Source organism: Schistocerca americana, chromosome X (genome assembly GCF_021461395.2).
Source record: "Schistocerca americana isolate TAMUIC-IGC-003095 chromosome X, iqSchAmer2.1, whole genome shotgun sequence".
NCBI lineage: Eukaryota > Metazoa > Arthropoda > Insecta > Orthoptera > Acrididae > Schistocerca > Schistocerca americana.
In genome coordinates, this window is record NC_060130.1 from 765,884,009 (window position 1) to 765,907,488 (window position 23,480).

At 41.0% G+C, this 23,480-nt stretch overlaps 1 protein-coding gene across 1 annotated transcript in view; it reads left to right on the plus strand.

The window, feature by feature from the left end:
* Positions 1-23,480, plus strand: part of LOC124556304 (tetratricopeptide repeat protein 7B-like) — a 235,552-nt gene that overhangs the window by 92,587 nt on the left and 119,485 nt on the right. Inside the window, exon 8 of the mRNA XM_047130278.1 lies at positions 1,916-2,063. Coding sequence (XP_046986234.1) covers positions 1,916-2,063 — 148 coding nt within the window. The remainder of the gene's footprint in view (positions 1-1,915; positions 2,064-23,480) is intronic.

Consider the following 23,480-nt stretch of genomic DNA (forward strand, 5'->3'; position numbering starts at 1 on the left):
CGTACCAGATAGGGTTGATAGAAGAGGTAGAGAAGATCCAACGGAGAGCAGCGCACTTCGTTGCAGGATCATTTAGCAATTGCGAAAGCGTTGCGGAGATGATAGGTAAACTCCAGTGGAAGACTCTGCAGGAGAGATGCTCAGTAGCTCGATACGGGCTTTTGTTGAAGTTTTGAGAACATACCTTCACCGAGGAGTCAAGCAGTATATTGCTCCCTCCTACGTATATCTCGCAAAGAGACCATGAGGATAAAATCAGAGAGATTAGAGCCCACACAGAGGCATACCGACACTCCTTCTTTCCATGAACAATACAAGAGTGGAATAGAAGGGAGAACCGATAGAGGTACTCAAGGTACCCTCACCCCACACACAGTCAGGTGGCTTGTGGAGTATGGACGTAGATGTAGACCACAGGTGCCTTAAAAACCAGCCCCATACCAAGCCTCGGCACTGAGGCTGGCGAGCCAGCACATAACATCAGGTTGCAACTACTCTTGGTGTGACAGGCCTACAATGCATTATCTGTGCCACAGACACATACAACACCATAATGTGCCCACCAGTGGAAAATCGTTTGATCATTGACAGTGATCAACAAGGCCCTATGGGTTTCACACAAAGGGCTGCCTTTTTAAAGTTCCACACCAAGGTTTGAGCAGATCTCCACATTGGCCTCCAAAGAGGCCCAGAATTATTTTAGAATTAACAAATATATAGCAAGATTGCACTCTAGATTTTACCTTTCAGTCTTCATTTTATAATATTTTAGATAGGCATTCCAATTTTGAAATAGTGTATACTGATGGCTCAAAGCAAGGAACTCCTTTGGATGTTAAGCAGTGTTCCCTGACCATGTATTCAGAAGTCACCTTTCCAGTGAATACAGAGTTGCTGCAGATCTCAATGCAAATCTTAAACACACTGGAACAGATGAAGCATCTTGATAGCAAAAAGTTTCTTGTCTGCTCTGATTCCCTTAGTGCCCTACGAGCATTGCAATAAATGTACCCAGCAGAAAAACCAATTTCTTCAGCAGCAAGGGAAGCATGTATAGTTCTGCTGTGTACTGTGGCATGTGAAAATCTGGGGAAATGAGCATGCAGATCAAGCAGCCAAGGTTTCCTATGGGGAGTGTGATGTGACACAATTTGCCATTCCCCTACAGGCTGTCATTTCGCTGTTGAGTGCAGGAGGATGGGTAGCAGGTAGTGCGGGACAATAAACTGTGATTGGTCAAGCTAACTATCCAGCCATGGCATACCTCATAGTGCTCATTCCAGTTGGGTGAAGTAACCTTGACCCACTTCCAAATAGGGCATTACCCCAACATGTGGCTTAATACACAGATGGCAGCATCAACCCTGTGTGTGATGGCTGTGCTGCGCAAATCACTGTATGCCATGTTTTGAGTGATTTTTATATTATGATAGGAGGGCAAAATCAAATGTAGTTAGAGATCTACCCTCTATTTTAGCTGATGATGAGACGAGTAAAGCTTTTCAAATTGTGTGTAGTGTTTGGACACCAGATTTTTTATAATTCTCTGATTTCTATTTTATCCAAACTCATCTCATAAAATTATGGTAAGGACTAAGGGCCTTGTTATATCAGGCGCCTAAAACACAGCATCGTCAGCAGCAGCAAGTGACTAAAAAATTTTGTAGAAAATCTTTTGTACCAATGTGATCAGAAATTTTCCAGAAAGTGATATTTCCTCTGAATTGGCTATACTGAGAGAGTGTTTTAATTCTTGCAATTTCTTCCCTTTGTATAATATATTCATCAGGTAACGCTTTTCATGCCATCAGTTATCATGGATTGCAATTCATTGATTTGTATTAATTAATTAATTAATTCACTGTTTGTTATACAGATAGCAGCATAATTTAATTACAACTTTTTGCTGCTACAGTGAGGCCATGGCCGTCCGTGATGCCGTTTTAAGCCAGTCGCCAGAATTCAGGGATGCAAGGATACATGCGTACAAAAATGCTACAGCGGTGTACGATCTTTTAACAATAACTCTGGTACGGTGGGGGTATATTGACTTAGTTTATGAGGTAAGTGATGAGAATGTTAATAGTATTTACTTTTATGCATCTCGTTTCATGTTAAGATACTGGTGTGAAACAAGAATCATATAAACAGAGATGCCAGAAGAGCCTGTCAGAACTTGATGTAGTCTTCTAAATGTGCCCATGATACTCTGAGAGCAGTTGAAATTAACATAAATTTCTGCCACTTATCATAAGAACAAAGATGCTGGTGTATGGGATTCATTATAGGCAATGCATGTAAATATTAGACAAAGGCAGTGAAATGGTTAAAATATAGGGTGAATGTAACAAAGCAAGTAAGATGCCAACTGAAAAGTCCTTGGCTCTGTTACAGAGATGATGTTGACATTGATGGTGGTGTTTTGTTTTCACAAAAAAGGGAAGATTGATATCATTGGGTAGAACAGTTATGGCCATTGATTAAAGGGAAGCAAAGAGGGAGTATTCTTATTTATTAAAGCAATAACTTGCAAATACTGCTCACATCTTCTGGACTGATGTGATAAAAATATTCACAAGAAGTATCCTGAATTGAGAGAGACTAATTTTTCATCAGGATAATGCATGTGCTCAACAACATCTGGGAATTTTTAATATGAATTGTTTAAATACCGGTGTAAATTTGAAAACTGAATAAATCATGGAATAATGTAGATAGAGAGGTACAAATTGACACACATGCTTGGAATGGCATGGGGTTTTATTAGAACCAAAAAAATACAAAAGTTCAAAAAATGTCCGACAGATGGCGCTTCATCTGATCATAATATCAATAATTAGCATAGCAAAGTAAGACAAAGCAAAGATGATGATCTTTACAGGAAATGCTCAATATGTCCACCATCATGTCCGGAATTATGATGAGGCATTGGCGTCGGATGTTGTCTTTCAGCATCCCTAGAGATGTCGGTCGTTCACGATACACTTGCGACTTCAGGTAACCCCAAAGCCAATAATCGCACAGACTGAGGTCTGGGACCAGGGAGGCCAAGCATGACAAAAGTGGCGGCTGAGTACACGATCATCACCAAACGACACGCGCAAGAGATCTTTCATGCATCTAGCGATATGGGGTGGAGCGCCATCCTGCATAAACATCGTACGTTCCAGCAGGTGTTTGTCAGCCAGGCTGGGGATGATGCGATTCTGTAACATATTGGCGTACCTCTCACCCATCACGGTAGCAGTTACAAAACCAGAATCACGCATTTCCTCGAAGAAAAAAGGCCCGATAATGGTAGATATGGTAAATCCAACCCATACCGTGACTTTCTCGTCATGCAATGGAGTTTCCATGACAGTTCTAGGATTTTCGGTAGCCCAAATTCTGCAGTTGTGGGCGTTGACAGACCCTCTGAGCATGAAATGTGCTTCATCGGTCCACAACACATTACTCAACGAATCGTCATCTTCCGCCATCTTTTGAAATGTCCGCACCACAAATGCCCTCCGCTTCACTAAATCGCCAGGTAACAGTTCATGATGCCGATGGATTTTGTGTGGATAGCATCAGAGGGTACACCTAAGTGCCAACCAAACAGTAGTGTATGGAATGCCGGTGCGACATGCGACTGCACACGCACTGACTTCCCCATGCACAGACGAACCCACTACTGTCTCCATTTCTTCTTGAACTGTGTCAGCAGCATTACGCTTTGTGCTCGGATCTATGGTATATACAACCAGTGGCTTCGAACTTCGAAATCATTCTCGCCACAGCTTCATTTGTCAATGGACCTTCACCCGTTTGAATCCCTTTCCTATGGTGATAGGATTGTAATGCTGAACTAGCACATTCCCCATTCTGATAATACAGCCTCACTAAAAGCGCCTTTTTGGGTAATGTCAACATGCTGCGACTGCTGGCGCATCTGATTTTTCTCTCTCTCTCATTACAGCTCCTTTTATACATGATTGTCATGCGCAGTCACTGACGTTTTGCTGTCCAGCGCCATCTGTCAGACTTTTTTTTTTTGTTCTAATAAAACCCCATGTCATTCCAAGCATGTGTGTCAATTTTTACCTTTCTATCTACGTTATTCCGTGGTTTATTAAGTTTTCAAATTTATACTGACTTTTTGATCACTCGGTATATATCCTGTTACTGAGATTTGATGCCTTGTGGCTTCCATCTGTTCGTATATCTAAATAATTTAGTGGCTAAAAAAGTTTTTAGGCAACCAAAAGTTTTTGCCAACTTGAATACCATGTGACAATTAAATTTGTGGCAGTTGCAGTGCCACAAACTTCACCTTGGGGAACTGACAACACTGTGACAGATTTACCAGGTACTAAGGCAGTTCACCTGCATTATATCAGCAGTGGCAAAATGGTTCTCAGTGTGACTGAACCATATAACTGGGCAGTCAGTCTAGAACAGTGGTGTTTGAAAGCCACACTTATACATCCATGCCTGGATGCCATGAACAGTGCTGCTGTGGCTTACCAGCCTTATTACTGCAGGTAGGTATCAGCTTGACCCACCTGGTGTGTCATTAGGGTAATTGGTCTCACATCTACTGAACCACATTGTTGCTGGCTTAGGTGCAACCAGGTAGCCTCCTCTTGGAGGAATTGCTCTAAATGCTGGAGGAAATCTCATTGTTAGTACAGCAGTTGCTGCTGCTCTTGTAACTGTTGATTCAATAGCTCGCTGTTCTACAGCTATCACTGATGTAGCTTTGCTTTCAGATGTCATGAATTCAGGTTTGATGATGGCAGGCAGTCAGTGTTCAAGTCTTGTGGATTGTGAGCACTTGTGCCATGTGTTCTCACGAAGACCCCTTGGAGGTACAAATACACTAAGACTATGTAGGGTGGCTCACAGTTTTGTTTGTGTAATTTCATACCTAATAGCTCTTACTGTCTTGTCCAAGGTCAGCAGTTGTGTGCAGACTGGCACTCATATTCAGTCAGTCTGTTGTAGTACCTGACAAATCTCTGCCCTGAATTTTCCAGTTCCTCAGCATGCAGAGTGGTGCCAAGGCTGCCACAAATTCTTTAGTCTGGGGAATTAATCAACAACAGAAATTCGTGCAAAATTGGTGAAAAGGAGTCTACACAATAATTTTTAGTGTTGCTAGGCCAGTCAGACTTGTGCTTTCCGGAGTGAATCTTTTCAGTCGAAAAAAGTGCACATGCATAAAAATAAATGACTTTTTGAAATACAGGAAGTTTTTCAACATTGGGCTGAAATGTTTTCACCATGCCTTCATTGTGAAAATAGCAGAAGAGATGAGTGGACGCATAATAGGAAAAAATTATCCAACAGCACACAGTATTAATGATGATGACAAAAATGACACCAGTAGAGAGACAGATATAATCTGAATGTAATAAAAAGGACACTAACAAATTTCAAAATGGTAAACTGACTAAAACTGTTACAGAAAACATCACAGTGAAGGAAATGGTAAGACAATGAACATAGTGGTTGCAAAAATGAAATTAAAACATCCCCATTCATATCAGGAATCTAATGATCCAGCATCTTTAGTCTCATTTCTTTAATGCCTCTTTTAAGAACCAAAATTTCTCTCTCTAATTGCTGTCCTAATCCTCCCCAACCTTAATCCGTTTACTCCAATTGACTGTCCCTAATCATCTAATTGATTCTTCGTCAGTGCATCTTATTAGACAGATAAAGCAACAGCCAATTTTTTTCCATTCATTAACTTTTGCCTTTCTCTGCATGATACTGGGTGTGGTGGCACAGTGGTTAAGCTGCTGGAAATACACTTGGAGGTAATGGGATTCAAACCCCCACAGAGTTGAGCTCAGTCCCTAGAGCACTTGCCCATTGCCCATGAAACGCAAAGGTCCCGAGTTCAAGTCTCGCTCCGGCACAAAGTTTTAATCTGCCAGGAAATTACATATCAGTGCACACTCTGCTACAGTGTGAAAATCTCATTCTGGAATCTTCCCCATGGAGTTATTCAGATTTGGTTTTTCCGTGGTTTATCTAAATCACTCTAAGTGAATGTCATCATGGTTCCCATGAAAATGCCTCAACTGATTTCATGTCTGAGCCTTTTGTATGCTGAGAGTATGTTAGAGCCTAAATGAGATGGCTCTGGAATGAGTAAGTAGGGCAGTTGTTGGCCTACATGCCAGTGTACGGTCAAATAGAAAAGCGTAAACCATGTGGAAGCTACAAGGTATTTATAATGTATTTTATTTATAGCATCACAGTGCGATTCCCACTGCTTACTGAGGACTATATCCTAATTTTTGTACTGTAGTTTGCCATTAAATATAAAGGCCACTCCTAAAAACCATGTAGTGTGTAGAAATCAAAATCGGTGCTAAGTCAATAGCCAAAAATTCCATATAGCGCAAACATTTGGGCTGCAAGTAATATGAGCCCATATCAGTACCGCTAAACGAAACCAGAATCATCTTAACAACAAACAATCAAATAGTTCCAAATGAAATTCTAGGTCCAGAAAAGTGAAGTGACATCCGCATTTGAGAATAAACACAATGAGTACTTTAGTGATGAGGTATAAACTGCTGATCTGCCAGCCAGGCCAGTTATTTATTTCCTGTAGAGGTCTAACGTGGTTGCCATGCCCTTTGGGCTCTTAACTGCCAGTGGGAGTAATATCTGCCTAAAAACAATATTGCAGCCACTCTTGAGTTCCTCCATATTGCGAGAATGTTGAGGTATTTGATACTCTCACCTTCTAATGGCCCATGGAAACAGGACAGGTGGTGTAAGGGAGCAGGCATCCTTCCCAACAGCTCTGTGATGGGCAGGCCTCAGGAAACTCTGGAATAAGAGTTGGGGGGGTGGGATGGGACTTCTCCCACCTTGCGCCCTTCAGTTTTCAACTCAAAGGATGCTGCCTAGCAAGCGGTGGACCACTGCAATTTGACTCCATATTTTCTTAGTTGATTAAGAATATTTGAGAATTCGACTAGCTCTGGTTGAATAGGGTGTGAGAGAATTTCAAAACAGCTAGTCTCTGTGGTCTCAAGGTAGCATTGCTTCCTCAAATCCCACATACAGTTTGAGGCATCTGTTTCGCATGAGATACTTCCATATATCATAAAGATCTTGATAATCTATTTTCACTTCGACAAATGGTCTCCATGGTTTTATGAAATGGTAATAGTGTGTCACTGTAACCTTATTTACCACAGAGATTCATGTATCAAATTTGTGTTTTCAAGTGAAACTGTGCAGTTTTTGGCTCCAAAATTGAAGTTTTAGACAAGTTTTGGTGCTCTTTCTGCATTCTCCATTAATTAGTACATTGTCAGCTAAGTCTTCAGTACTAAAAATAGTTGTTCATCCTTCAGTTCCTGTTACAGCATCATATGTTTGCATGCAATTACCTTCAGCTATTATAATGTGCATGTTTTCCTTTATGTACACGGTTCAATCCCGCGTCCAGCCATCCTGATTTAGGTTTTCCGTGATTTCCGTAAATCGCTCCAGGCAAATGCCGGGATGGTTCCTTTGAAAAGGGCACGGCCGATTTCCTTCCCCATCCTTCCCTAATCCGATGAGACCGATGACCACGCTGTTTGGTGTCTTCCCCTAAACAAACCAACCAACCTTTATGTACATCATGACTCCGCATCCTCTATCTCCCCCCCCCCCCCCCCCCCCCCCCCGGAACCCCCACCCTTCCCCCTTTCCCCCATAATCAGTATAGTAATACTTGTAACATCTTTTTAAATGATAGTGCAGATAAGTCATTCGTCCACCTATGGCATAAGTCTTCTACATCCAAATTCCATTTTGCCATACCCAAAAAAATATTTATTTTACAATCACATGTGTCATATTATTCTGTGATACAGCACACACAAGAAGAATTTGTGAATTTATAGAAACTTCAGTATATCTGCTTTTGTGTATGACGTGCAAATTGTTTCAAATACACAGTGTAGATCTCTTGTTAGCTGTCTTTCATCAAATGACTGCCTCATTCATTTCCTCATCATATATGAGAGCATAAAAGTAGGAAACTCAGATTTAGTCACCAAATAACCAGATTTACTAATTGGCTATACTCTTGCCAATTGACTGCCTACTCTATTGATCAGAGTTCATTGTCTCCTAAGCTAATACTGAATATACTAGGAGTGAGCATACTATTCAGAAGCTGTTATTCTGCAGCTAACCATATCCACTGAACATATATATTTCCCATTAGCTCTTCCAGACAAACAATGGGATAAACATTTACATTAGAGTCAGTGTTGATAGACACTTTAAAATCACCACACATCTGAATAGTTCCATTAGGCTTATTAATTACAGTTATTAGCAGATGTGACTGGTGTCACAACTCCTGGTGCCTCTAAATGATTAAGTTGTGCATCAACTACTTCCTTCATTGCAAATGGTATATGTTCATCCTGGTAGAAATGAGGAGTAATTAGGTTTTAACAATATTTGAAACTTAATTGGGTGCTAAACTTACCTTGGAGTATTCCTTAAATAAAGCATTGGAATTGATAAACAGAATACTTTTAGAGATTGTGTCAAGTGAATCTTTTATTTGAAAACCAAAATCAGTAAAGATGTTGTTGTTGTTGTCTTCAGTCCTGAGACTGGTTTGATGCAGCTCTCCATGCTACTCTATCCTGTGCAAGCTTCTTCATCTCCCAGTACCTACTGCAAACCTACATCCTTCTGAATCTGTTTAATGTATTCATCTCTTGGTCTCCCTCTACGATTTTTACCCTCCATGCTGCCCTCCAATACTAAATTGGTGATCCCTTGATGCCTCAGAACATGTCCTACCAACCGATCCCATCTTCTAGTTAAGTTGTGCCACAAACTTCTCTTCTCCCCAATCCTATTCAATACCTCCTCATTAGTTATATGATCTACCCTTCTAATCTTCAGCATTCTTCTGTAGCACCACATTTCGAAAGCTTCTATTCTCTTCTTGTCCAAACTAGTTATCGTCCATGTTTCACTTCTATACATGGCTACACTCCATACAAATACTTCCAGAAATGACTTCCTGACACTTAAATCAATTCTCGATGTTAACAAATTTCTCTTCTTCAAAAATGCTTTCCTTGCCATTGCCAGTCTACATTTTATATCCTCTCTACTTCGACCATCATCAGTTATTTTGCTCCCCAAACAGCAAAACTCCTTTACTACTTTAAGTGTGTCATTTCCTAATCTAATTCCCTCAGCATCACCCGACTTAATTCGACTACATTCCATTATCCTCATTTTGCTTTTGTTGATGTTCATCTTATACCCTCCTTTCATGACACTGTCCATTCCGTTCAACTGCTCTTCCAAGTCCTTTGCTGTCTCTGACAGAATTACAATGTCATCGCCGAACCTCAACGTTTTTATTTCTTCTCCATGGATTTTAATACCTACTCCGAATTTTTCTTTTGTTTCCTTCACTGCTTGCTCAATATACAGATTGAATAACATCGGGGATAGGCTACAGGCTGTCTCACTCCCTTCCCAACCACTACTTCCCTTTCGTGCCCCTCGACTCTTATAACTGCCATCTGGTTTCTGTACAAATTGTAAATAGCCTTTCACTCCCTGTATTTTACCCCTGCCACCTTCAGAATAAAGTAAAGATATCCAGACAAAAAAAAGTTAATTACTACAAAACATGTTGTTGGTATACATACATGTTTGTGGGTAGCACGATTGTTACTTGGCCTGTTAAAGCAGTAGATTGGTTACTGTACATTGGAAGATGTTTAATTACCTCCAGAGGAAGTGAGCCAATACACCAATATCTTTCAGTGATAGTTAGGGGTATGTGCTTGGAACATGTACTGGGAGAGCCATTTCCATATTGTCAATGACTAATGAGATCAAACGTGTGAGTGAATTTGTGGTATGAGTTGAAGGCCTGATGCTGTACAGTGGCATGACGCAGCCAGTGAGCAGCTTTAATAAAAGGCAACCACATGACTAAGTTTGTTGCAAGCAGAAAATATGACGTTACACTGTGGCTAATTGTGCAGCTTGTGACTGCCATTCCAGCTTGTGACTTGGTGCAGGCTTTTCTTGTATTTGCTACACTTTGATAGCTATGACTATCACTTTAACTGCTGCTGCTCTAATCAACCTATTTGCCCCTTTGATGATGTCACAGAATCTAAAGATTGTGTTGTCTTATTGACTTTAGGGAACGACACTACCTAGATTGTGCTTTTGCCACACCTATGGAACCTTGATGCATATTGTGCAGCTGAAGTCGTTTCAAATGACTGCGCTGTGTGAAAAATCTCGCTTGGACGGGGATCAGACTTTCTAAGAGTGCTAGCTCAAACTTCCTGGTCTGGAGCTAGATGTACAACCGTATCTTAAATTAAAGATGCAGCGAAAGATACGTTACACTGTGAGCACAGGAAATTACTATGTTGATGAAGACAATTAAGTTTTGCCAACTGGGATTTGACTGGTTAATTTGCTTCTGACATTGGTTGAAACTTTTAGTATAGCAGTCACTAAATATGTTTGCACCTCAAAAATGAGTGGAAAAATAACTCAAGATGTTGAGTGACAAGCTATTGTGGTCTACAAGAGGTTATAATTTTTGAACCAGCTCATAAATGTGACCCATAGAAGACAATAACAGAGCAGACTGAAATGTCAGAAATGGTATCAGCTTTGCTTAATAGCAGGAAACATTTGAAAAGTATTCAGAATTTCCATCAAATTGTCAAATACCAGAAATCTTACTGGTGACATTGCTGGTATAGATAATGATGGTGTTGATTCATCAAATGATGTCCTGCTCTGCTGTGCACATCAGCAGGTTGTTCTGCCATTTCTATAGTATCTTGAACTGTCTCTGAATTTTCTGCTGCTGCCACCACTGCTGCTGCTGCTACAGTTTCATAATCTTTGTTTCTATGATGCGGTAATAACGTGGAAGGGTTTGAGTGGAGGTTGGAGGGGTTGAGCTCACCATCTGCAGCATCGTCGACAGGACTGACTGCGGACCTTTGGTACAGAGCCGAGTGGAGGGTCTGTATCAGAGGCTGAGACGGTTCTGCGACCGTGTGGGCTGCAGATTCCTCGACTTGCGCCATAGGGTGGTGGGGTTTCGGGTTCCGCTCGATAGGTCAGGAGTCCACTACACGCAACAAGCGGCTACACGGGTAGCAGGGGTTGTGTGGCGTGGGCTGGGCGGTTTTTTAGGTTAGATGGCCTTGGGCAAGTACAGAAAGGGCAACAGCCTCGACGGGTGCGGGGCAAAGTCAGGACATGCGGGGACCAAGCAGCAATCGGTATTGTAATTGTAAACTGTCGAAGCTGCGTTGGTAAATTACCAGAACTTCAACCGCTGATAGAAAGCACCGAAGCTGAAATTGTTATAGGTACAGAAAGCTGGCTGAAGCCAGAGATAAATTCTGCCGAAATTTTTACAAAGGTACAGACGGTGTTTAGAAAGGATAGATTGCATGCAACCGGTGGTGGAGTGTTCGTCGCTGTTAGTAGTAGTTTATCCTGTAGTGAAGTAGAACTGGATAGTTCCTGTGAATTATTATGGGTGGAGGTTACACTCAACAACCGAGCTAGGTTAATAATTGGCTCCTTTTACCGACCTCCGGACTCAGCAGCATTAGTGGCAGAACAACCGAGAGAAAATTTGGAATACATTTCACATAAATTTTCTCAGCATGTTATAGTCTTAGGTGGAGATTTCAATTTACCAGATATAGACTGGGACACTCAGATGTTTAGGACATTATACTGAGTGCACTATCCGAAAATTACCTCGAGCAATTAAACAGAGAACTGACTCATGGAGATAACATCTTGGACCTACTGATAACAAACAGACCCGAACTTTTCAACTCAGTATGTGCAGAACAGGGAATCAGTGATCATAAGGCCGTTGCAGCATCCCTGAATATGGAAGAGTAATAAAAGGCAGATTTCAGACTACCTAACAGATCAAAATGAAAATTTCTGTTCCGACACTGACAATGTTGAATGTTTATGGAAAAAGTTCAAGGCAATCGTAAAATGCGTTTCAGACAGGTACGTGCCGAGTAAAACTGTGAGGGACGGGAAAAACCCACCTTGGTAAGAAGTTAAGAAACTACTGCGAAAGCAAAGAGAGCTTCACTCCAAGTTTAAACGCAGCCAAAACCTCTCAGACAAACAGAAGCTAAACGATGTCAGAGTTAGCGTAAGGAGGGCTATGCGTGAAGCGTTCAGTGAATTCGAAAGTAAAATTCTATGTACCGACTTGACAGAAAATCCTCGGAAGTTCTGGTCTTACGTTAAATCAGTAAGTGGCTCGAAACAGCATATCCAGACACTCCGGGATGATGATGGCATTGAAACAGAGGATGACACGCGTAAAGCTGAAATACTAAACACCTTTTTCCAAAGCTGTTTCACAGAGGAAGACTGCACTGCAGTTCCTTCTCTAAATCCTCGCACAAACGAAAAAATGGCTGACATCGAAATAAGTGTCCGAGGAATAGAAAAGCAACTGAAATCACACAATAGAGCAAAGTGCACTGGACCTGACGGGATACCAATTCGATTCTACACAGAGTACGCGAAAGAACTTGCCCCCCTTCTAACAGCCGTGTACCGCAAGTCTCTAGAGGAACGGAAGGTTCCAAATGATTGGAAAAGAGCACAGGTAGTCCCAGTCTTCAAGAAGGGCCGTCGAGCAGATGCGCAAAACTATAGACCTATATCTCTTACGTCGATCTGTTGTAGAATTTTAGAACATGTTTTTTGCTCGAGTATCATGTCGTTTTTGGAAACCCAGAATCTACTATGTAGGAATCAACATGGATTCCGGAAACAGCGATCATGTGAGACCCAACTCGCTTTATTTGTTCATGAGACCCAGAAAATATTACATACAGGCTCCCAGGTAGATGCTATTTTTCTTGACTTCCAGAAGGTGTTCGATACAGTTCCGCACTGTCGCCTGATAAACAAAGTAAGAGCCTACAGAATATCAGACCAGCTGTGTGGCTGGATTGAAGAGGTTTTAGCAAACAGAACACATCATGTTGTTATCAATGGAGAGACGTCTACAGACGTTAAAGTAACTTCTGGCGTGCCACAGGGGAGTGTTATGGGACCATTGCTTTTCACAATATAAATAAATGACCTAGTAGATAGTGTCGGAAGTTCCATGCGGCTTTTTGTGGATGATGCTGCAGTATACAGGGAAGTTGTAGCATTAGAAAATTGTAGCGAAATGCAGGAAGATCTGCAGCGGATAGGCACTTGGTGCAGGGAGTGGCAACTGACCCTTAACGTAGACAAATGTAATGTATTGCGAATGCATAGAAAGAAGGATCCTTTATTGTATGATTATATGATAGCGGAACAAACACTGGTACCAGTTACTTCTGTAAAATATCTGGGAGAATGTGTGTGGAACGATTTGAAGTGGAATGATCATATAAAATTAATTGTTGGTAAGGCGGGTACCAGGTTGAGATTCATTGGGAGAGTCCTTAGAAAATGTAGTCAATCAACAAAGGAGGTGGCTTACAAAACACTCGTTCAACCCATACTTGAGTATTGCTCATCAGTGTGGGATCCGTACCAGATCGGGTTGACGGAGGAGATAGAGAAGATCCAAAGAAGAGCGGCGTGTTTCGTCACAGGGTTATTTGGTAACCGTGATAGCGTTACGGAGATGTTTAACAAACTCAAGTGGCAGACTCTGCAAGAGAGGCGCTCTGCATCGCGGTGTAGCTTGCTTACCAGGTTTCGAGAGGGTGCGTTTCTGGATGAGGTATCGAATATATTGCTTCCCCCTACTTATACCTCCCGAGGAGATCACGAATGTAAAATTAGAGAGATTAGAGCGCGTACGGAGGCTTTCAGACAGTCGTTCTTCCCGCGAACCATACGCGACTGGAACAGGAAAGGGAGGTAATGACAGTGGCACGTAAAGTGCCCTCCGCCACACACCGTTGGGTGGCTTGCGGAGTATAAATGTAGATGTAGAGTTCCTCATTGCCACTTCTGTGTTCTAACCTCACACTATCTAGGCCGATAACTGACACAGATCACATAGCATGTGGAAACCAAAACCAAATCTATGGTTGAAAATGCAGTAGAGATAAAACATTAAACTGAAAGTAGCAAGAGACCATGTCAGTACTGTTGAACAAATCATCGTGCTCAACAACCCATCACCAGAGGTCCAAATCAAAGTTCTGGGACAGAAAATTGAAGTAACAGTTTTATTTGACAATTGGTTTATTGAAAGGTCCAGTGATAAGATCTGTTGATCTGCCTGCCTGGCCGCATATTTATTTCCTGTAAAGAACCAACAGCCATCCCTGTGTGGTCTGTTTGCCATGTTTTCTGGAGTTGTATCTGCCAAAGGCTTCACCACATGCTGTACAAATAACATCACCACCACTCTATTTTCATATTGCTGGAATGGCAGTGTTATTGGAATAATGAACTCCCTCTAGTCATCAATCCCAGCCTTGCATCACCATCCTTCCTTAGTTCTGTGCAGAATACTGCTGAATTGTGTCCCCCCTACTTGTTGAAAAGTAATCATATTATTGTTATTGTCACCCTCCACTCCTGCTGATACAGGCTTTGCAACGGGTGAGCTGTACCTCAAGAGTATATGACAGAAGGATTCTACCATCTCTCCAGCAGCTCAGGTCTGAATGCACAAATCTTCACTAGCCTTCTATGTTCCATAAAGACAGGGTTAATCATCAATGTCATTAAAGCTCTGTTGGCTTGTTGGTCACCCACTGAAAGCATTTCTATCACCTGCTACCCATTTTTCATAAACTTAAAGCTATAATTCTGGTCACATACCATTCACTTTGCTGTCAGAAATTATCACCTGTCAAACCCTCTTTGTATGTGCCAATACCCCCATTTGATGCCGCATTACTGTATGCATATATACCAAATCTGTGTGGTCTTTTTTACTCCTGAGCACTTCATTTTACAGTGGCTCTTTAATTTTTAAAGTCAGGACTTAAATTTTGGTCACTCTAGAGTCCAAGGACTGGTACCTACAATTTGGTTCTGATGCATTGACACGTTTACAGATTAAACTCTTTGTGAACATTTTAGTTTCCAGAATCTGTTGAATTATCTATTTATTTATTTTTGTCTTGAAATTAAAGTGGTGTGCTTTTTAAATCTCACTCTGCTTTTCAGTTTGAGATTGCGTGTTTTCTCATCAAACTTCACTGACATGATCTCAAACTGTGGCCTTTTGAAACAGTGTTTCAATGATTATTTTATTTGTTGTTCTCATGTCATTACTTCACCTGACAATGCTGATACTTTGGCTGATAAAATGATTCCATTAGTAGGGGTGTGTGTTGTTCTTAGAGGATAATGTACCTAAGAGCATACAATGTTCTTTGATTGGTACTTCAGCGTAGTTACTAATTTTAGAATCACATGAAGGAATGCACCCAAGAAACTGCCCTAAACAGTTTCCGCAATTTTCTAGTTTTTGTTGTTGGTAGATATGAGGCTATGTTTTGTGCAGTATTTGTAAATATTTTGTGTTCTACACATTTAAGTGCTATGTAATAGGTTTAGGCTATGTCTTGAAAATGGAAATTTATGCTAGTTTCCATTAACCCCTGTTTCAAAATGTGTTTAACTTCTAACTGGTTTTTGGTAATTCCAATGGTGTTGCCACAGCAGATACACCGGTTCCTGTCAGATCACTGAAATTAAGCTCCATTGGGCTTGGCTAGCACTTGGATGGCTGACCATTAGAGCCTGCCGTGTGCTGTTGGCAATTGGAGTGCCCTTAGCCGCTGTAAGGCCAATTGAGGAGCTACTTGGTTGAGAGTTAGTTGCTCCTTGACACGAAAACTGACAATGGCCAGGAGAGCAGTGTGCTGACCCCACACCCCTCCATATTTGCATCTGATGATGCCTTTGAGCTGAGGATCACACAGTGATCGGTCGGTACTGTGCAGCCATCCGAGGCCTGTTCTGATGGAGTTTGAGGTTTTTGATAACATTTCTGTTTAATTCGATTTCACTTACTGTTTATTGGTATGTTGTAGCGTGATAATGTAACACAGACTATAAAATACTGTATTGACAAGGTTTTTTTTCCATTGCGGCGTTTTGAAATTTTGATTGACTATTTGTTACTAGATACATATTGTATCTTGAAATGTGTTTTTAAGTTTGGAAAATCCTTAATTTTCCACAGATTTTTTTGTAATTTCTGTAAAAGACTGCTGCAGATAGAAAGGGAATGCCATAATTTAGATAGCTAGAGGTGAAAGTCTGAAGTATCCCGAGGTACAACACTTTCCCCTTCTTTTCGCGTAGTTGACATTTCCTTACCTGATGACCCCACCCACACTTCTGCTAAAGTCGAGCTTATGACAAGCAGCACTACAATTGTATTGAAATAGCAATGCTATGTGGGAGGATTCACCAGATGTGTCGAACATTGGTGGAACCAGCTGTAAGCTAATACAGCTCCAATTGTTCATTTGTAATACCACTGTGTTGTGACTGGAATAAGGTTCATGGTCGAACATTCAGGACTATGGAAATTAGTGCAGAGATAGCTGTTAATAGACAGAAGAAGTACTTCGCTGGTCTACAGAACAACATGTCAGTAGCTTCAGTTGAGGATAATTCTCGAACTGTTATTAACCTGTCTGATAAAGGTTTTACTGAAGTTGAAATTTGTGTTCTAGTCAAAGGAGGCAATTTTGCTGTGATGCCTTTAAAAGTACCCACGGAAGATGATATAGCAAATATTGAGGCAAGTATCTGTCACCTTCCACTGCAGTCGGCTGATGTAACTAGGATGGAAACAGCTAGAATTTTATGTACATGCAAGCCACCTAACAGTAATTTGTCGTAGGCACAAAGGAAGGCACTGGGGATATCAGTGCAAATAAAAACATTATCGTTCATACCGCAGACAAAGGGTAATGCCACAGTCCTGATGAAGAGTGAAGACTATCATGAAAAGATCAATAATGGTTTGGATCCCACCAGTTACAAAAAACTTCAGAAGGATCAGAGTACAAAGAATTTAAAAATTGCTAATAGATTGGTGAAAGCATCTTCACTCTCCTTTGACAATAAGAAGCTACTCTGCAAAACTGAAGCATACCACCTGGGCTCTCTAGATTACCCCAAGGTGCACAAACTGCCGATTGCTTTGAGGCCTACTGTGAGTGCTATAGGGTCTCCCACCCACAAATTAGCTAGACACCTTGCCTCATTGCTGCAACCTCATGTTGGTGGAACTGACAGTGATATTAAAAATTCATATCATTTCATTGACAAATAAAAAGAAATGCACATGTGCCACGGTGATATTCTTGTTAGTTTTGATATTGTGTCATATTTTCCTCACTATGACCTATTTCTGATGCAATATTGATTTTTATGAACAGATTGACATAGTGGCTATGGACAGTCCTCTTAGTCCAGCTGTGACCAATTAGTTCATGGAGAACTTTGAACAACGGGTGTTGCAGAATGCCAGTAAAAGATCAGCCAGGTGGTACCACTATGTCGATGATACTTTTGTAGTATGGACACATGGCGCACAGAAATTGGATGCCTTCCTAATACATCTCAACAGCACCAGTCCAAAAATACAATGTACTATGGAGATGGAGACCATTGGCCAACTGAATTTCTTGGATGTGTGTGTTATCAAGCAAGGAGATGGAATGTTGGGCCATAGGGTATACAGAAGAGTCACCCTTACTGACCATTACCTGCTAAGATTCCAACCATCACCCCAGATAAAAAAAGAGATGTTATTAAGATCTTGGTAGACAGGGCACACAAAATTTGTGAATGAAGTTATTTGAAAGATGAGCTTGAACACCTATGGTTGGCATTCAAGAAGAATGGTTATTCGAATAAATCAAGCACTTTACCCTCAGGAGAGAATCAGGCTCGACAAGGAATGACAATCGACCAAAGGGAACGTTTTCCTTCTGTTCATCAGCAGTACGATTACAGATTGCATTGGAAAAGTGTTGAGCAAGTATGATGTGAAAACTACCATCAGGCCCACCAGGAAGATAAAAGAAGGTTTTAAGATTGGCAAAAAATATTCAACAACCTTCGCTTAATCCGGGTGCATATAACATTCCTTGTAGTTGTGATCTGGTTTATATTGGCATCACAAAAAGGAGTGTTAACACCTGTCTGGTAGAACACAAGAGGAATTACTGCCTGGAACATACAGATAAATCGGTCATAGCAGAACATCTTTATCAAGTGGGTGATCATGAAATAAAATTCATGGAGATCAGTGTCATATTGAAAACATCACATTATCATGCCAAGGCTATTGAGATTTATAAACACCTTAATAATTTTAACAGAAAAGAGGAAGTTTTTAAATTAGATAAAATTTGGATGTTAATATTGCAGCGTAAGAATGACAATCGATTACTTTCAGTCGAGCATGTTGGTGCTACCAGAGATAATCTTGTAGCAGACATCACGTGATGGACTGTGGTGCCCTCTACACTGCCCATATATTCAGCACTCCCTTGAGTTCTGATTGCAGTTCGACACTTTACCTCATACGATGTCTCCTGCATTGGGGAGGAAACATCAGGAGAAAGTTTTATACATCAACCGTAGCCTATTAGCCCAGAAGTTTTAAGTGATAACTATGATCATGCTTCTCATACTTCCACAACCTACATGCTCTGCATTACAGCCTCAGAGTTCTTGGGAAATGAATCTTTTTTGATGCAGTCCCTCTCAATAAAAATCTATGACGTAGTGGATGTTTCGGTTCTTAGCTCACATTGCTGAGCTTATAAACAAATAGAGATGTTAGAGCAATAATTGGTAACGTGTTTTTTTTTCCCCCTCCCAGAGAATTTTTAGACAGTATGCTACTTGATACCTTATTCTAGTGTATAAGTTTTTGCCTTTGTCAGTACATTCACAAACAATGACATTTATTTGTAATTTGCATAATATATAATTTATAAAGGATTTTTAACTTTGATGATATACTCATGTCCTGATGTTGTTGATGGATGTAAACTTTTAGTAAACCGTTATTGCTGTCTGTCGTTGTTAGATGCAATGTTTTTTCAGTGACATTATAAAGTTGTTTGATAATTTGCTGTTGGACCTATATTATAATATGTTTTGTATTATTTGATAGTCATAGAAATTCAAGTTAGACAGCTAGTTGTTTACGCAGAGGTACTTACATTTTATGGGTTGTGTATAAGTGGAACTGTTGTTGATGTGTTTGTAATCACTGGTGTTTTGTTTATCCAGTATCCCTATATAAATTTTCAATAAAATTATTGAAAAACTGTGTGCACTTGAAATCAGTTTGTTCATTTAGTATGTCGTAGGGATAATCCTTCGAGTGTATGTACATTTCAAATTCCTCCAAAATATTCATGATTAGATGTTTTTGCAGGATTTGTAGTGCATTTTCAGTGTTTCATCGTTGTGTTTTTCATATTTGAAGTGTGTTGTGTTTTTCATTTTTAGATGTATGAAGAAGGTAGGTTGGTTGTTATTTGTTTCTTTCATCTGTTTTCATGCTTTCATTCCACAACCAACAGAATCCTAAATTTGCCACTTCAACAAGAGATCATGCATAAAGAAATAACTACAGTACAATACAATTTATTGTAACCACTTGTTTTAAAGAAAAATGTTATGTACTGTGACTATGGCTTCACTATACGTCGCATGCAAGAACAATTATGATGCTAATGTGGTTTTACAGCTATACGACAAAAACACGCCCTAAAAAGGACCCTGTAAATCATAAAATAACACTAATGAGAGAAACTGCAATAAAAAAAGATCATCTACATAGCAACAAACTACATGGGAAAACTCTCCAATAAACTAAACTCCCTACTAAAAAATACAAATCTGAAATTAACATTCAGACTGACAAATAATATAAGCACAAAACTATATTCAGGAAAAGCAAGACTCCCGAAACACTTAAATCCTGGAATCCACAAAATTAATTACAATAACTGCACAAAAGTTTATGTAGGACAGAAGGGAAGAAATTTCAACATTCGATTCAGAGAACACGTGAGAGAAACAAATAACGATCAATCCACCTTTTTAACACACCTCAAAAATGAAAAAACACGAAATTGACAACATTGAAAACATACTAAAAATCGTGCACAAAATCGCATAAGGTCCAATCGTGACTATTTTGGAGGAATTTGAGATACACCTACGTTATTATCTCTATGATATACTAAATGAACAAACAGATTCCAAACACACAGTTTTAAAAAAAAATTTATGTAGTGATAACGGATAACCAAAGTACCAGGGATTACAAGCACATCAATAACAGTTCCACAGATGCACGACCCACAACAACATAAGTTTCTTGGAGCAAACGACTAGCTGTCAAACTTGAATTTCTACAATTATCAAATAATAAAAAAAGACACACAAAAACGTCCAACAGCAAATTATCAGACAACTTTAAAACATCGCTGAAAAATATTGCATCTGACAACTACAGATGGCTATAATAGATCACTCAAAGTTGACATACACTCCTGGAAATGGAAAAAAGAACACATTGACACCGGTATGTCAGACCCACCATACTTGCTCCGGACACTGCGAGAGGGCTGTACAAGCAATGATCACACGCACGGCACAGCGGACACACCAGGAACCGCGGTGTTGGCCGTCGAATGGCGCTAGCTGCGCAGCATTTGTGCACCGCCGCCGTCAGTGTCAGCCAGTTTGCCGTGGCATACGGAGCTCCATCGCAGTCTTTAACACTGGTAGCATGCCGCGACAGCGTGGACGTGAACCGTATGTGCAGTTGACGGACTTTGAGCGAGGGCGTATAGTGGGCATGCGGGAGGCCGGGTGGACATACCGCCGAATTGCTCAACACGTGGGGCATGAGGTCTCCACAGTACATCGATGTTGTCGCCAGTGGTCGGCGGAAGGTGCACGTGCCCGTCGACCTGGGACCGGACCACAGCGACGCACGGATGCACGCCAAGACCGTAGGATCCTACGCAGTGCCGTAGGGGACCGCACTGCCACTTCCCAGCAAATTAGGGACACTGTTGCTCCTGGGGTATCGGCGAGGACCATTCGCAACCGTCTCCATGAAGCTGGGCTACGGTCCCGCACACCGTTAGGCCGTCTTCTGCTCACGCCCCAACATCGTGCAGCCTGCCTCCAGTGGTGTCGCGACAGGCGTGAATGGAGGGACGAATGGAGACGTGTCATCTTCAGCGATGAGAGTCGCTTCTGCCTTGGTGCCAATGATGGTCGTATGCGTGTTTGGCGCCGTGCAGGTGAGCGCCACAATCAGGACTGCATACGACCGAGGCACACAGGGCCAACACCCGGCATCATGGTGTGGGGAGCAATCTCCTACACTGGCCGTACACCACTGGTGATCGTCGAGGGGACACTGAATAGTGCACGGTACATCCAAACCGTCATCGAACCCATCATTCTACCATTCCTAGACCGGCAAGGGAACTTGCTGTTCCAACAGGACAATGCACGTCCGCATGTATCCCGTGCCACCCAACGTGCTCTAGAAGGTGTAAGTCAACTACCCTGGCCAGCAAGATCTCCTGATCTGTCCCCCATTGAGCATGTTTGGGACTGGATGAAGCGTCGTCTCACGCAGTCTGCACGTCCAGCACGAATGCTGGTCCAACTGAGGCGCCAGGTGGAAATGGCATGGCAAGCCGTTCCACAGGACTACATCCAGCATCTCTACGATCGTCTCCATGGGAGAATAGCAGCCTGCATTGCTGCGAAAGGTGGATATACACTGTACTAGTGCCGACATTGTGCATGCTCCGTTGCCTGTGTCTATGTGCCTGTGGTTCTGTCAGTGTGATCATGTGATGTATCTGACCCCAGGAATGTGTCAATAAAGTTTCCCCTTCCTGGGACAATGAATTCACGGTGTTCTTATTTCAATTTCCAGGAGTGTATATCAGTCTACAATGTCAGGACATGAGTACAGTATTAAATGTAAAAACCTTTATAAATTATATATTATGTAAATTATAAATAAATGTGATTCTCTGCAGATGTACTGATGAAGGTAACAAAGTTGAAATAAGCTTATGTTCTAAAATAAAGCATTAAACAGCATACTGTCTACCAATTCTCTGCATAATGTCCCACTATGACATAATATACACTGCACGTCCCACAATGAAGAAACTAATGCTTTTCTTAATGTTCATAATGGATTTGTCGTTGTACTTAAGTAATACCCTTTTCTGTGGTTTGAATATTGTGGGCATGTTTTGAGAACTTATTCCTTGGCTGGAGTACTGTGTTTTGAGGATCAAGTGCACATGGGAATAACAAGACACTACGAGGCACTTTCTGTTACACTCAGATGACGGGCTATGTAAGGTCATAAAATGCTGACTCTTTGCTAGTATCTTGGTGTGTGATTCCACTTCAACTGACAATCATTGTCCATAAAATTTGTGTGTTAATTACCCAGTCTATTGAATTATCGTGTACATTTAATCGTACAATACTATTTTCCCTCCTCAGGCTAAAATGCACACAATTTGTTTTCTTTATGTTCAGTGTTAGTTTACAAATTGTAAACATTCCTGATGCTTTCACTTGCTTTGTCTACCGGGAATTTAGGTGTTTCATCTGTAATGACCATGTTTCTGTAATCTGCACATTATTGAAAAGTAAGTTCCTGTGTTTACCAGTTAGAGATGATGACAAATGGACAAGGGGTCTCATTTCATCTTGGTGTAAGTATCCCCCAGAAGTGAGAATATTACCCAGCCAAGTGAGCAGAAGTCCTGACCAGGCTACCTGCACATTTGTGTTTGCACTTGAGGAAACAGGGAGGGGAGGAAAGAACAGTGTACACTCCAGTATTAATTCAAGTTTAATACTGGCATGTGCTACACATCTATACACCGATACCCTGCATAGCACAATAATTAAACATAGATCAGCACTACTATTTGACAATACTCCTTGACACAACTACTTAGCCAGCATTTATTCACAGTAAAATATGTATGAATCTGCATTTAGTCTAAATAAACAAATGACCACTTGACTTCTGATGCTTTCTTGAAATGCGGGCTACCTTTTTTGAAACTGTCATCTTATTTGTACAGAACAATATGCTTATTATGGCATTTTGTTTTTTAAAAAAGTTCATACATGTTCATTTTTCTCACTAGGGGAAGACTTGGGGATGGGGTCGAGAATGGTCTGAATGGTGCTGCACACTGGTGCCCAAAATTAAAGCAACAAATTGCTATTTCCATGTCTTGTGTCTGATTCACCATATAATCATACAAACTATCACCAGATGCTATACAGTTGTGTTCTGCATGGAAAATGGCATTCTGGTCAATGGACAACCACATGAATGATGATGTCAGGGCACTTATCAAACAGGGTAGGGTCCCCTCGGTAGTCCC